This window comes from Salvelinus fontinalis, chromosome 11, assembly GCF_029448725.1.
Source record: "Salvelinus fontinalis isolate EN_2023a chromosome 11, ASM2944872v1, whole genome shotgun sequence".
Classification (NCBI taxonomy): domain Eukaryota; kingdom Metazoa; phylum Chordata; class Actinopteri; order Salmoniformes; family Salmonidae; genus Salvelinus; species Salvelinus fontinalis.
Window position 1 is genome coordinate 39,855,345 of NC_074675.1, and position 14,126 is coordinate 39,869,470.

Here is a 14,126-nt window from a genome sequence, read left to right on the forward strand (position 1 = left end):
ATAATGACCATTGTTATGTTTGGAGGAAAAAGGGGGATGCTTGCAAGCCGAAGAACACCATCCCTACCGTGAAGCACAGGGCTGGCAGCATCATGCTGTGGGGGGGCTTTGCTGCAGGAGGGACTGGTGCACTTCACAAAATAGATGGCATCATGAGGGAAAATTATGTGGATATTTTGAAGCAACATCTCAAGACATCAGTCAGGAAGTTAAAGCTTCGTCGCAAATGGGTCTTCCAAATGGACAATGACCCCAAGCATACTTCCAAAGTTGTGGCAAAATGGCTTAAGTAAAACAAAGTCAAGGTATTGGAGTGGCCATTACAAAGCCCTGACCTCAATCCCATAGAAAATTTGTGGACAGAACTGAAAAAGCGTGTGCGAGCAAGGAGACCAACAAACCTGATTCAGTTACACCAGCTCTGTCAGGAGGAATGGGCCAAAATTCACCCAACTTATTGTGGGAAGCTTGTGGAAGGCTCCACAAAATGTTTGACCCACGTTAAACAATTTAAAGGCAATGCTACCAAATACTAACTGAGTGTATGTAAACTTATGACCCTCTGGGAATGTGATGAAAGAAATAAATGCTTTAATAAATCACTCTACCATTATTCTGACATTTCACCTTCTTAAAATAAAGTGGTGAACCAAACTGACCTGAGACAGGGAATTTTTACTAGGATTAAATGTCAGGATTTGTAAAAAAAACAAAGTTTAAATGTATTTGACTAAGGTGTATGTAAACTTCCGACATCAACTGTATATATACACACTCATACACACATGCATACACACATGCATACTGATGCCAGACACACCCAGACTGCAACTACTCTTGTTAATTATCTATCCTGATTGCCTAGTCACTTTTACCCCTACCTACATGTACATATTACCTGACCTACCTCGTACCTCTGCACATTGCCTCGGTACCGGTACTCCTTGCATATAGCATCATTATTGTTAATTTACTGTTACTATTTCCTTTTTTTATTTAGCTAATTTAACTATGCATTGTTGAGAAAGGGCTTGTAAGTAAGCATTTTAATGTAAAGTCTACACCTGCTGTATTCGGCGCATGTAACAAATACAATGACTTGACATTGTTATTTTGTGGTGTCTAAATACTTATGTACATGACGGGGTGGGCACCTGTGACCGCGGGGGACAAACAAACCTCATTGGCTGGCAAACTCAACAGAGCAAACCGTAAGTGAAGGCCTAGTAAACATGTCACTGTGCACGATTAACCAGACTACCTCCATGAAGGATATAAAAACACCAGTAGTTCACCACGAGGGGATTGCTTAGTTTCCTTCCCGAACACGGCTAGGATCCCTTAATACCCGGATAAATTGAGTACCATAGACAATAAATTCCCATTTTGTTAATTCCCCAACCTAGGCTGCTTCATTCGACTTGTCAGACCTACATGTTAAGGTTGCCATGGCAGCAGGAGCTTAAAGAAATCCCTTCTATGCTAAGGGCGCTATATAATAACATTATCTTTCCCAAATGCTGGATACACGCTGGTCGTTTCAACAGCTCGCAAACATGTTTTATTCACTCGCCTCCTTCCCCTCGTCTTTCCCTCTTCCTTACAACTGTGTTCAACAACCGTTTGAAATGTAAACTGTTGATTTGTTAAGTCTACAATTCAACAACAGTTGTTCAAAGCCTCACTGTATCTTCGCGTTTCATCACCCAGGGGCATAGGCCCGAACATTGAGATGTTTTAAGCATTTCATTTCTGTGTACATGGACGTTTTCTGCAAAAACTGACAGCTAAGGGCAATCAGGGGAGAGTGTAAACAAATCCACTATCACCCGACTGCTTTTAATATATATATATCAATTAGAGGTTGACCGATTATGATTTTTCAACGCCGATACCGATTATTGGAGTGCAATATGTGCCATGTAAAAGTGCAATATGTGCCATGTAAAAAAGCTAACGTTTAAGTTCCTTGCTCAGAACATGAGAACATATGAAAGCTGGTGGTTCCTTTTAACAGGAGTCTTCAATATTCCCAGGTAAGAAGTTTTAGGTTGTAGTTATTATAGGAATTATAGGACAATTTCTCTCTATACGATTTGTATTTCATATACCTTTGACGATTGGATGTTCTTATAGGCACTTTAGTATTGCCAGTGTAACAGTATAGCTTCCGTCCCTCTCCACGCCCCTACCTGGGCTCGAACCAGGAACACATCGCTCCACAAAAGCCGCGGGGGGAACAACCACTCCAAGACTCAGAGCGAGTGACGTTTGAAACGCTATTAGCGCGCACCCCACTAACTAGCTAGCCATTTCACATCGGTTACACCAGCCTAATCTCGGGAGTTGATAGGCTTGAAGTCATAAACAGCGCAATGCTTGAAGCACAGCGACGAGCTGCTGGCAAAACGCACGAAAGTGCTGTTTGAATAAATGCTTACGAGCCTGCTGGTGCCTACCATCGCTCAGTCAGACTGCTCTATCAAATCATAGACTTAGTTATAACATAATAACACACAGAAATACGAGCCTTAGGTCATTAATATGGTCGAATCCGAAAACTATCATCTCGAAAACAAGACGTTTATTCTTTCAGTGAAATACGGAACCTGGTCAAAACATGTGGCATCATACCATTTTGGTAATCTAAATAGCTATGCAATAGCTATGTAGACTGAACAAAAATATAAATGCAACATGTAAAGTGTTGGTCCCATGTTTCATGAGCTGAAATAAAAGATCCCAGAAATGTTCCATACGCACAAAAAGCTTACAAATTTGTGAGTATTTCTCCTCTGCCAAGATAATCCATCCACTTGACAGGTGTGGCATATAAATAAGATGATTAAGCAGCATGATTATTACACAGGTGCAACTTGTGCTGGGCCACTTAAGTGCAGTTTTGTCACAACACAATGCCACAGATGTCTCAAGTTTTGTGGGAGCATGTAATTGGTATCCTGACTGCAGGAATGCCTACCAGAACTGTTGCCAGGAAATGTAATGTTCATTTCTCTACAATAAGCCACCTCCTAAAGTTATTTTTGAGAATTTGGCAGTATGTCCAACTGGCCTCACAGCCGCAGACCACGTGTAACCAAGTCAGCCCAAGACCTCCACATCCGGCTTCTTTACCTACGGGATCCTCTGAGACCAGCCACCTGGACAGCTGATGAAACTGAGGATTCTTTCTTTGGAATAAAGCACTTTTGTGGGGAAAAACTCATTCTGATTGGCTGGGCCTGGCTCCCAAGTGAGTGGGCCTATGCCCTCCCAGGCCCTGCCTGTGCCCCTGCCTGGTCATGTGAAATCTATAGATTAGGGCCCAATTCATTTATTTCAATTGACTGATTTCCTTATATGAACAGTAACGCAGTACAATTCTTGAAATTGCTACATGTTGCTTTTATATTTTTTGTTCAGTATAAAATAGTTATACAATACTATATTAAAAACCATCTTGCCTCCATGGAACAATCATTGGATAACTCGTTTTACAATATATCCCAATACCTGGGGCGGCAGGGTAGCCTAGTGGTTAGAGCGTTTGGCTAGTAACCGAAAGGTTGCAAGTTCAAAACCCCGAGCTGACAAGGTACAAATCTGTCATTCTGCCCCTGAACGAGGCAGTTAACCCACTGTTCCTAGGCCGTCATTGAAAATAAGAATTTGTTCTTAACTGACTTGCCTAGTTAAATAAAGGTTAAATGTAAGTCGCTCTGGGTAAGAGCGTCTGCTAAATGACTTAAATCTAAATGTAAATCTAAATGATCACATTCAGGTTCTGAAAAAACTTGAATCCACTAGCTTAGATTTGGCCTAAACTCAAACACCACACACACACCCCGGCCACGAGCTGTTCTCTCCCTTACTGTCAGGCAGACGGTATGAGGTCTGATACCAACAGGCTCAGAGACAGTTTCTATCTACAAGCCATCAGACTGCTGAACACTGGAACTGGACCGACCACCTGCTCTGATTCTCCACACCTTAGCACTCATGCACTCACTCATGCACCCAACCACACAGACATACACATTCATGCTACACACACACACATCACAACTGCTGCTACCAGACTCTTATTATACTGCTCAGTTTAAAACTGCCCCTCATCCCCAATACATGTATAAATACTGGACTATAAATTGTGCCTTCCTGTATTATACTTATGATAAACTATTTATTCTATTCTACTGAGCCATCTACTTTATGTTGGTATTCATAATATTTATTATCCTTTATTATTAAGTTTCGTTTGATGGTGTCCATGCGACTAATAAAACGTGAAACTTGAAACTAAACTCAAACAATGACTAAGACTCTGGATGCGTCTCAAATGGCACCCTATTCCTTATATAGTGCCCCATAGTGCTCGGGTCAAAAGTAGTGCACTATATCGGGAATAAGATGCCATTTGGGACGCAAAGGCTGCATGACTGTACAGGAACTTAGTTTGTCCAAATTGATTTCCTTAGACGACCAAAACAAATCACATTAGGATGGCTTAATGCTCATATTACTGGCAAACGTGGTAATCTGTTTAATACGACGTGATTGGACAACAGCCACTGCTCTTTCAGACTAGACACTTTTCCTGCTCGTTTCGCTAGGTAAAATGGTCTACTCTTTGTGTATACGGTATATCGTAACACAATAATATAACATATCCCATTCAGCAGACACTTTTACCTGGAAGTGACTTAGAGTGGTGCGTGCATACATTTTCATATTGGTGGCTCCAGCGGGAATCAAACCCACAATCCTGGCAGTGCAAGGGGTCATGCTCTACCAACTGAGCCACACAGGACCAAGCTTGTATATTCCAGAAGTACAAATATACAGTACATCAAGAGATGACAGTGTTTGATCACACTGTCCTATGACGACTACGAAAAGGTTTGTAAAACATTCAGTCAATCGTGTCTCTTACACATTCCAGAAATCATGTTCTGGCAGGTTGACAGCTCCTCTTGTGTTCACAAAACAGTGTCTGAGGAGTTCTTTGTGCCACATCAATAAGTTATAACACTGTGTGTGTGTGTGTGTGTGTGTGTGTGTGTGTGTGTGTGTGTGTGTGTGTGTGTGTGTGTGTGTGTGTGTGTGTGTGTGTGTGTGTGTGTGTGTGTACACGACCGCCTGCCTTCATGCATGTGTGTGTGTGATAAGATCTAAGTTAATGTTCGTGCTGTGTGAGTGGGCATTATGCCTCTGTGTGTGTACACGGGTCTCGGTCTGTACTCACGAATGTTGTCGGTGTTCTCCTGCACGATGTCCGTCTTGAGCAGGTTGTCGGCCAGGACGAAGGCTCCTTGCTCCACCGTGTCCAGTAGCATGGTGGCTGCTCTCAGCTGCTCCCCGGTGCTCAGGTCCCTCCACGCCGACTGGGCCTGGGGCTGAAGCAGGTTGTTCACGGTCTCGACCATGGCCTGCACCAGACAACAAGGAGAGTTAGCGACATGATGATAGTGGAGGGGGATAACCAACCAGAGCATCAGTAGGGAGCTAGCAAAGGGAAGATAACAATGGCTTCAGTGTGGGTTATGGAAGGACTGTAGACTGTAGAATCACCAATTGACTTGAATAATCTGTCATTTAAAAGGGTTTGTTAACAAAGTTATGCCAGGACTTTCCAGAGGGAGAAATATCAAGTAAGGGTAGGCAAATGTCTTGCCATCAGCTAGACACAATTTCTCCTCGTCTGGAGATTGCTCTCTTTTCTTTCTCCCTGGTTTATTGGTTTCGGATTGTTCATTTGTGGGATTAGGGGAAACATAATTGAGGTTAAACTATTTTAACATAGTGTTCCTCAACGAGTGGTTGTCCTGAGTAGCAGACAACAAAAAATGTGTTCCACCACTGGCTTTTGAACTTAATAATATTATATTATTATTAATTAATGGTATTCTGCTTCAGTGTGTTAATGCAGCATGGAGGATTTTTGGGGGTGAATACATTCATGGAAATGCATCAGCCTGGCCTACACCTGTTCTGTGATGTATATATTGGTACAATTTACCACTGACTGTCTCCACACATTCACCACGGCTCAATGTTGCTATGAATTATGCCAGATGTTTTTCTTGAAGGGCTCTGCTAATATCTAACGTCGCCAACGTTACTGCATACATCTGTGACTACCTTTACCTGATGTTTCTCCCTCTGAAAAGTCCTGGCATAACATTATTAACTACCCCTTTTAAATGACCCATTATTCATGTCAAACAGTCAATAGTAAATCGTACCAAGAGAAACAATGACATAATATACATTGCATTCGGAAAGTATTCAGACCCCTTTACTTTTTCCACATTTTGGTACATCACAGTCTTATTCTAAAATTGATTAAATTGTTTTTTCCCCCTCAATATACAGACAATACCCCATAATGACAAAGCAAAAACAGAAATATCCCATTTACATAAGTATTCAGACCCTTTACTGAGTACTTTGTTGAAGCACCTTTGGCAGCCTCAAGTTTTCTTGGGTATGACACTTGAACCTATTTGGGGAGGTTCTCCCATTATTTTCTGCAGATCGTCTCAAACTCCGTCAGGTTGGATGGGGAGAAACGCTGCACAGCTATTTTCAGGTCTCTCCAGAAATGTTCGATAGGTTTAAAGTCCGGGCTCTGGCTGGGCCACTCAAGGACATCAAATCAAATTGTATTGGTCACATACAACATGATTAGCAGATGTTATTGCGAGTGAAGCGAAATGACATTGAGACTGACCTGCGTTGTCTTGGCTGTGTGCTTAGGGTCGTTGTCCTGGTTATCATCAAGGATCTCTCTGTACTTTGCTACGTTCATCTTTCCCTCGATCCTGACTAGTCTCCTAGCCCCTGCCGCAGAGAAAAACATCCCCACAGCATGATACTGCCACCACACTTCACCGTAGGGATTGTTGCAGGTTTCCTCCAGACGTGACACTTGGTATTCAGGCCCAAGAGTTCAATCTTGGCTTCAACAGACCAGAGAATCTTGTTTCTCGTGGCCAGAGTCCTTTAGGTGTCTTTTGGCAAACTCCAAGTAGGCTGCATGTGCCTTTTACTGAGGAGTGGCTTCCGCCTGCCCTCTCTACCGTAAAGGCCTGATTTGTGGACGGCAGCAGAGATGGTTGTCCTTCTGGAAGGTTCTCCCATCTCCACAGAGGAACTCTGGAGCTCTGTCAGAGTGACCATTTGGTTCTTGGTCACCTCCCTGACCAAGGCCCTTCTCCCGATTGCTCAGTTTGGCCGGGCGGCCAGCTCTAGGAAGAGTCTTGGTGGTTCCAAACTTCTTCCATTTAAGAATGATGGAGGCCACTGTGTTCTTGGGGACATTCAATGCTGTAGACATTTTTTGGTACCCTTCTCCACATCTGTGTCTCGACACAATCCTGTCTCGGAGCTCTACGGACAATTCCTTTAGCTCTGACATGCACTGTCAACTGTGGGAACTTATATAGACAGGTGTGTGCCTTTCCAAACCATGTCCAATCAATTGACTTTACCACAGGTGGACACCAATCAAGTAGTACAACTCAAGGATGATCAATGGAAGCAGGATGCACCTGAGCTCAATTTCGAGTCTCATTGCAAAGGGTCTGAATACTTATGTAAATAAGGGTATTTCTGTTTTATTTTTAATAAATTAGCAAAAATAAAAATACAATAAAAACTTTTCGCTTTGTTATTATGGGGTATTGTGTGTCAATTGATAAGGAATTTTTTTAAATATATTTTAGAACAAGACTATAACGTAACAAAATGTGGAAAAAGACAAGGGGTCTGAATACTTTCCGAATGCACTGTACATCACAGAACAGGTGTAGGCCAGGCTGATGCATGTAGGCCAGGCTGATGCACCCCCAAAAATCTCCATGCTACATTAACGCATGCATGTAAACACACTGAAACAGAATACCATTAATTAACCATAATATAATATTATTTAGTACAGAAGCCAATGGTGGTACACAATTTTTGTTGTCGGCTACTCAGGACGACCAGTCGTTGAGGAACACTGTCTATTAATATTGTTTAAGCTCAATTATATTTTCCCTAATCCCACAATAATTGAACACAATAACCTTAAACCAATTAACCAGGGAAACAGAAAAAGGGAGCAATCTCCAGACAAGAGGAGAAATTGTGAGCAACTGATGGCAAGACATTTGAATAGAAAACTAATTGTTCAAGCTCAACTACTCCATCCCTCTGATGCAACAGAAGAAATTGCATTATCAAAACTGAAAATTCTGTCCATGAATAGGTGTTCGCACAGAATTCACAGGTGCTTTTTCGTTTTAAAATCTAATCATCAAACATTGATGAGTACTATTGAACAAAGGGTTTCACAGAACAGACTGAGAAAAATCATTCATAATTTGAAAGAAATCATCACAGCCTCTCTGATATCCCACAGCTTCAAAGGCCAATTTACACCTCTGCGTTTGCAAAGACGGACACCGCGCTTGATCGTAAATGCTCATTGGCGAGAATCTAAGGGAGAAACATCAAGCTTTTTAAGAGGGGGGGAAGAAAGCTCCTCCAACATTGCATACGGCAATACCTTGGTTTTATCCCAGTGGCTACAATAGGTTCCGTTTTGATCAATGGACTATGAAAGAGAATAGGAGTTTCAGAGTTGATTCCAGAACAGCGGGATCCAAAACAGCGGGGGTAGGAAACCTCAGGCAATGCAATGACAAAGCAGCCCATTGGAGCTGCCCTGCAGAATCAAACTGATTGAGATACTTTAAAAAGCCTGATACTACAAACATGATAAATTACATAACCTATACACACAAGAGTTATCAGCTTCCAATGAATTATGTAGATCCTTAAGACGAGTGTCTTTGTTGTGGACACAGTGGCAGCTAATCTAGACTATATCTGGTACAGAATAGACAAGAGCATGAGGAAGAGAGGTGGTTGTATTCAACTCACTAGTGCGCTGAGATGAAGGGAAAATCAAATAGCACCAGCTGGCTATTCCACACTCCCCGGCGCACAAACACTGTCTTTAAGCCAGGCAAGCGACCAACTTTGATGCAATTATTCATTACCTTCAGCCAAACTCAAATCGTACCTTTTGACATTAACAGAGACGCCGAGGTTGACTGGCTCTCAATTAAGGAGCTGTTTCTCTGCAGCACTGGAATATTTTCCCCTTCGCCAGTTTAAATATGATGAAGTCTGAAACTGCAATCTACTAAGCAATCTGTCCTTCCAGAGTGTACATGCTGGAGCTATCAAAAATGTGATAAACTCAATTTTGAGTAAAGTGCAGTCTTTGGGTATGGTACCTAATAGGGTAGCATTTGCAAATCAATGCGACACAAAGCCGTATTTTGGATAGGGGTACTCAGAAATGATAGGGCATTGATTAGTGTGCGGATTCAAGTATAAAGCCCCTCATTTTGAATCAGAAAGTCAAATTATGATGGGTTTAGCTGCTTAATATGGGGTTATGATGCTTATCTGTGGACCTAACAGAGGACAAATCAATTATGAATATAAATCTGGATGTATTTTGGCTTCAAAATGCCGGTTTTGAGGATATGGATAATCTCTGTTACATGTGCTTTGACCTAGCTACAAAATATGGAAATAACTTGACTTTGTTGTCCTTAAGCCATTTTGCTACAACTTTGGAAGTATGCTTGGGGTCATTGTCCATTTGGAAGACCCATTTCTGACGGATGTCTTGAGATGTTGCTTCAATATATATATCTACATCATTTTCCCTCCTCATGACGCCATCTATTTTGTGAAGTTCACCAGTCCCTCCTGCAGCAAAGCACCGCCACAACATGATGCTGCCAGCCCTGTGCTTCACGGTTGGGATGGTGTTCTTCGTCTTGCAAGCATCCCCCTTTTTCCTCCAAACATAACGATGGTCATTATGGCCAAACAGTTCTATTTCTTTCATCAGACCAGAGGACATTTCTCCAAAAATATTACGATCTTTGTCTCCATGTGCAGTTGCAAACCGTAGTCTGGCTTTTTTATGGCAGTTCTGGAGCAGTGGCTTCTTCCTTGCTGAGCGGCCTTTCAGGCTATGTCGATATAGGACTCGTTTTACTGTGGATATAGATACTTTTGTACCCGTTTCCTCCAGCATCTTCACAAGGTCCTTTGCTGCTGTTCTGGGATTGATTTGCATTTTTCACACCAAAGTACGTTCATTTCTAGGTGACAGAACGCGTCTCCTTCCTGAGCAGTATGACGGCTGTGTGGTCCCATGGTGTTTATACTTGCGTACTATTGTTTGTACAGATGAATGGGGTACCTTCAGGCATTTGGAAATTGCTTGTGGAGGTGTACATTTTTTTTTCTGAGGTCTTGACTGATTTATTTTGATTTCCCCATGATGTCAAGCAAAGAGGCATTGAGTTTGAAGGTTGGCCTTGAAATACATCCACAGGTAAGGCCATAAGCAAACAACAAAAATCTCATCCAGAGGCGGCGCTCCTAGTGGCCGGGGACTTTAATGCAGGGAAACGTTAATCTCTTTTATGTCACGGGTGTCGTCGTCGGATGAGGAATAATCTGACCAAAGCGCAGAGTCGTAAGTGTTCATGCTTTTTATTTAAACTGAACACTATAACAAAAATAACAAAGAGAATGAACGAAACCGAAACAGTCCTGTCAGGTGCAGAAATACAAAACAACTACCCACAAAGCATCGGTGGGGAAAAGCTACCTAAGTATGGTTCCCAATCAGAGACAACGATAGTCAGCTGTCCCTGATTGAGAACCATACCCGGCCAAAACAAAGAAAAACAAAACATAGAACATAGAATGCCCACCCAAATCACACCCTGACCAAACCAAAATAGAGACATAAAAACCTCTCTAAGGTCAGGTCGTGACATTTTACCTAATTTCTACCAGCATGTTAAATGTGCAACCAGAGAGAACATCATTTTTAAAAATAAAACTGTAGATCACCTTTACTCCACACACAGAGATGTGTACAAAGCTCTCGCTCACCCTCCATTTGGGAAATCTGACCATAACTCTATCCTCCTGGTTCCTTCTTACAATCAAAAACTAAATCAGGAGGTACCAGTGACTCGCTCAATAAGGAAGTGGTCAGAGGAAGCAGATGATAAGCTAAAGGACTGTTTTGCTAGCACAGACTGGAATATGTTCCGGGATTCCTCCGATGGCATTGAGGAGTACACCACATCAGTCACAGGCTTCATCATTAAGTACATGATGAAGTGACCGTACGTACATACTCCAATCAAAAGCCATGGATTACAGGCAACATCCCCACTGAGCTAAAGGGTAGAGCTGCCACTTTCAAGGAGCGGGACTCTAACCAGGACGCTTATAAAAAATCCCGTTATGCCCTCCGACGAACCATCAAACAGGAAAAGTGTCAATACATTGTACAAATCAGTCTGAGGCTTGTCGGATGTGGCAGGGCTTGCAAACTATTACAGACAAGAAAGGGAAGCACAGCTGCGAGCTGCCCAGTGACACGAGCCCACCAGACGAGCTATATAACTTTATGCTCACTTTGAGTCAAACAACACTGAAGCAGGCCTTGTGAATGTTGACCTTCCAATTTGCATACCACCCCAACAGATCCACAGATGATGCAATCTCTATTGCACTACACACTGCCCCTTCCCACCTAGACAAAAGGAACACCTATGTGAGGATGCTATCAGCGTTCAACACCATAGTGCCATCAAAGCTCATCGCTAATCAAACAAACCTGGGACTAAACACCTCCCTTTGCAACTGGATCCTGGACTTACTGACGGGCCGCTCCCAGGTGGTAAGGGTAGGTAACAACACACCTGCCAAGCTGATCCACACCTGCCAAGGGCCCCTCAGGGGTGCGTGCTCAGTCCCCTCCTGTACTCCCTGTTCACCCATGACTGCATGGCCAAGCATGACTCCAACACCATCATTAAGTTTGCAGAGTACAACAGTGGTAGGCCTGATCACCGACAACGACGAGACTGTCAAGACTTACTCTACTATGTAGAAAATAGTCAAGATAAAGAAAAACCCTAGAATGAGTAGGTGTGTCCAAACCTTTGCCTGGTACTGTATACCTGCAGGGATTCTAAACATTCAAAATCAAATGGCTAAATGACCCATGGGATGACCATCTTTAAAAAATTCCATACGTTAGCTTGGTAGAACCAACAGTCCAACATTTACTTCTTGAAAGGTCTCTAACTACTTTCTGAAGACTGTGGCAAGCAAGTTTAAGGATTCTGGGCAAGAAATATATAAGTCGGAGTAATTAAGCTTAGCACTGAGTCTACAAGTCTAGCAGGCAACCTTCACAGACAAATGAGATCTATGGTTTACCCCTGGGGACAACAAACTCTTTTCACAAGAGCCTCTTATTTCCAAAGGGGGGGAGAGAGAGAGGGAGCGAGAGAGGGATAGAGAGAGCCGAGAGGGATGTACTCAAGCAGCACAACACACTCAGTGTAGCGGAGTAGAGGAGTGTGGATGCCTTACTGCAGACAGACTGCTTCTCCATCTGTCAGAAGCAGTGGTTCGGCTCAGAGAGCTCCAAACTTTCAACCACTGTTATGTTTCTGTATTCCCCCCCCCCCCCCTCCCCCCCCCCCCCCACTCAGTTTCCTCTGCTCTCTTGAAAGATCCAAGACACCCAGGGAAACCAGCCCTTCCTGGTTCGTGGCTGGTCTGGAAATGTTAATCATCAACTAGATAGCCTACACCCTCGAATGCTATGGTTGTAACAAGCTGATGACCGGGCAAGAAAAATACCCTGTTCTAATATTTGTGAATTACATCCTTCTGTACTCTCTCCCTTCTTTGAGTACTTACTGATTTGATTTTTAATAGGTTAAAGCACAGGTTCCAATACTTCGCTTTAACCAATCCAGATCGATATCAGATCAGTGATCATTCCAAATAAGGGGTAAAGAAAGGATGCAATCTAGAAGAATTCGAACAGGGCCAACTTATCTTGCTGCAGTCATTTCAAATCAAATCAAGCTTTATTTATACAGCACATTTCAGACATGGAATGCAACACAATGTGATTCACAGGAAAAAAACAAATAAAAACTATGAAAATAACAACTGAAACATTTACCACACAACAAGAGGATAAAAAACCAAAAGAATAACAATAAAATCTGAACGACTAAATAGCACCCCAAGGAAAAGCAAAGCTAAAAAGGTGTGTTTTACGATCTCTTTTAAAAATGTCCACAGTTTCGGTTCCCCTCAGGTTCTCTGGCAGGCTATTCGAGACGCTGGGGGCACAGTAACTAATGGCTGCCTCTCCATGCCTCTTGGTCCTTGGCTTTAGGATAGTTAAAAGGCCAGTGGCAGAGGACCTGAGGGACCTACTGGGTACATAACCTAAAAGCATGTCTGACATGTATTGGGGTGCACAATCATGGATTGATTTAAAAACCAATAGAATAATCTTAAAATGTATTCTAAAACTCACAGGCAACCAGTGCAGAGACCTTACGACCGGTGTAATGTGTGCTCTCAGTCTGGTCTTGGTCAGTACCCGTGCTGCAGCATTCTGTATGTTTTGCAGTTGACCAATGGCTTTCTTGGGTAGATCAGACAGGAGAGCATTACAGTAGTCAAGCCTGCTTGTAATAGAAGCATGGATGAGTCTCTCTGTATCAGCCTTAGAGCACCGTGGCAACGTTCATCAGGTGGTAAAAAGCTATTTTGGTCACAATCCTAATGTGTGATTCGAAATTGAGTTTAGAATCTAACATAACACCTCGGCTTTTTACCTGCTGTTTTATCCTTATTGCCTGTAAATTAAAATGTGCGGCCATATTCTCTATCTGTGCTTTGGCTCCAACAATAATTACCTCTCTTTTCTTGATTTAGCTGGAGGAAGTTGTGAGCCATCCAAGTATTTAAATCACTAATAAAGTCTAATAATTTATCCGTGGCTCTAAAATCCTCTGGTGACACAGAAATGTTAAGTTGTGTATTGTCTGCGTCGCAGAGAAAATGAATGCTGTGCTTTCTGATAACGCTGCCAAGGGGTAACATACAGTATATCAACTAAACAGTACCAGGCCCAAAAACCGAACGTTCTGGAACACCACATGAGATATGAATGTTCACAAAGGATGACAAAAAACTTGAGCGGTTAAATA

General features: G+C 42.5%; 1 protein-coding gene across 20 annotated transcripts in view; it reads right to left on the bottom strand.

Annotated features, from left to right (window-relative positions):
• Positions 1 to 14,126, bottom strand: part of LOC129865730 (adhesion G protein-coupled receptor L3-like) — a 306,636-nt gene that overhangs the window by 78,667 nt on the left and 213,843 nt on the right. For all 20 annotated transcript variants that reach the window (XM_055938713.1, XM_055938710.1, XM_055938701.1 and 17 more), the window contains one exon: positions 5,246 to 5,429. In XM_055938713.1, the coding sequence (XP_055794688.1) occupies positions 5,246 to 5,429 (184 nt within the window). The remainder of the gene's footprint in view (positions 1 to 5,245; positions 5,430 to 14,126) is intronic.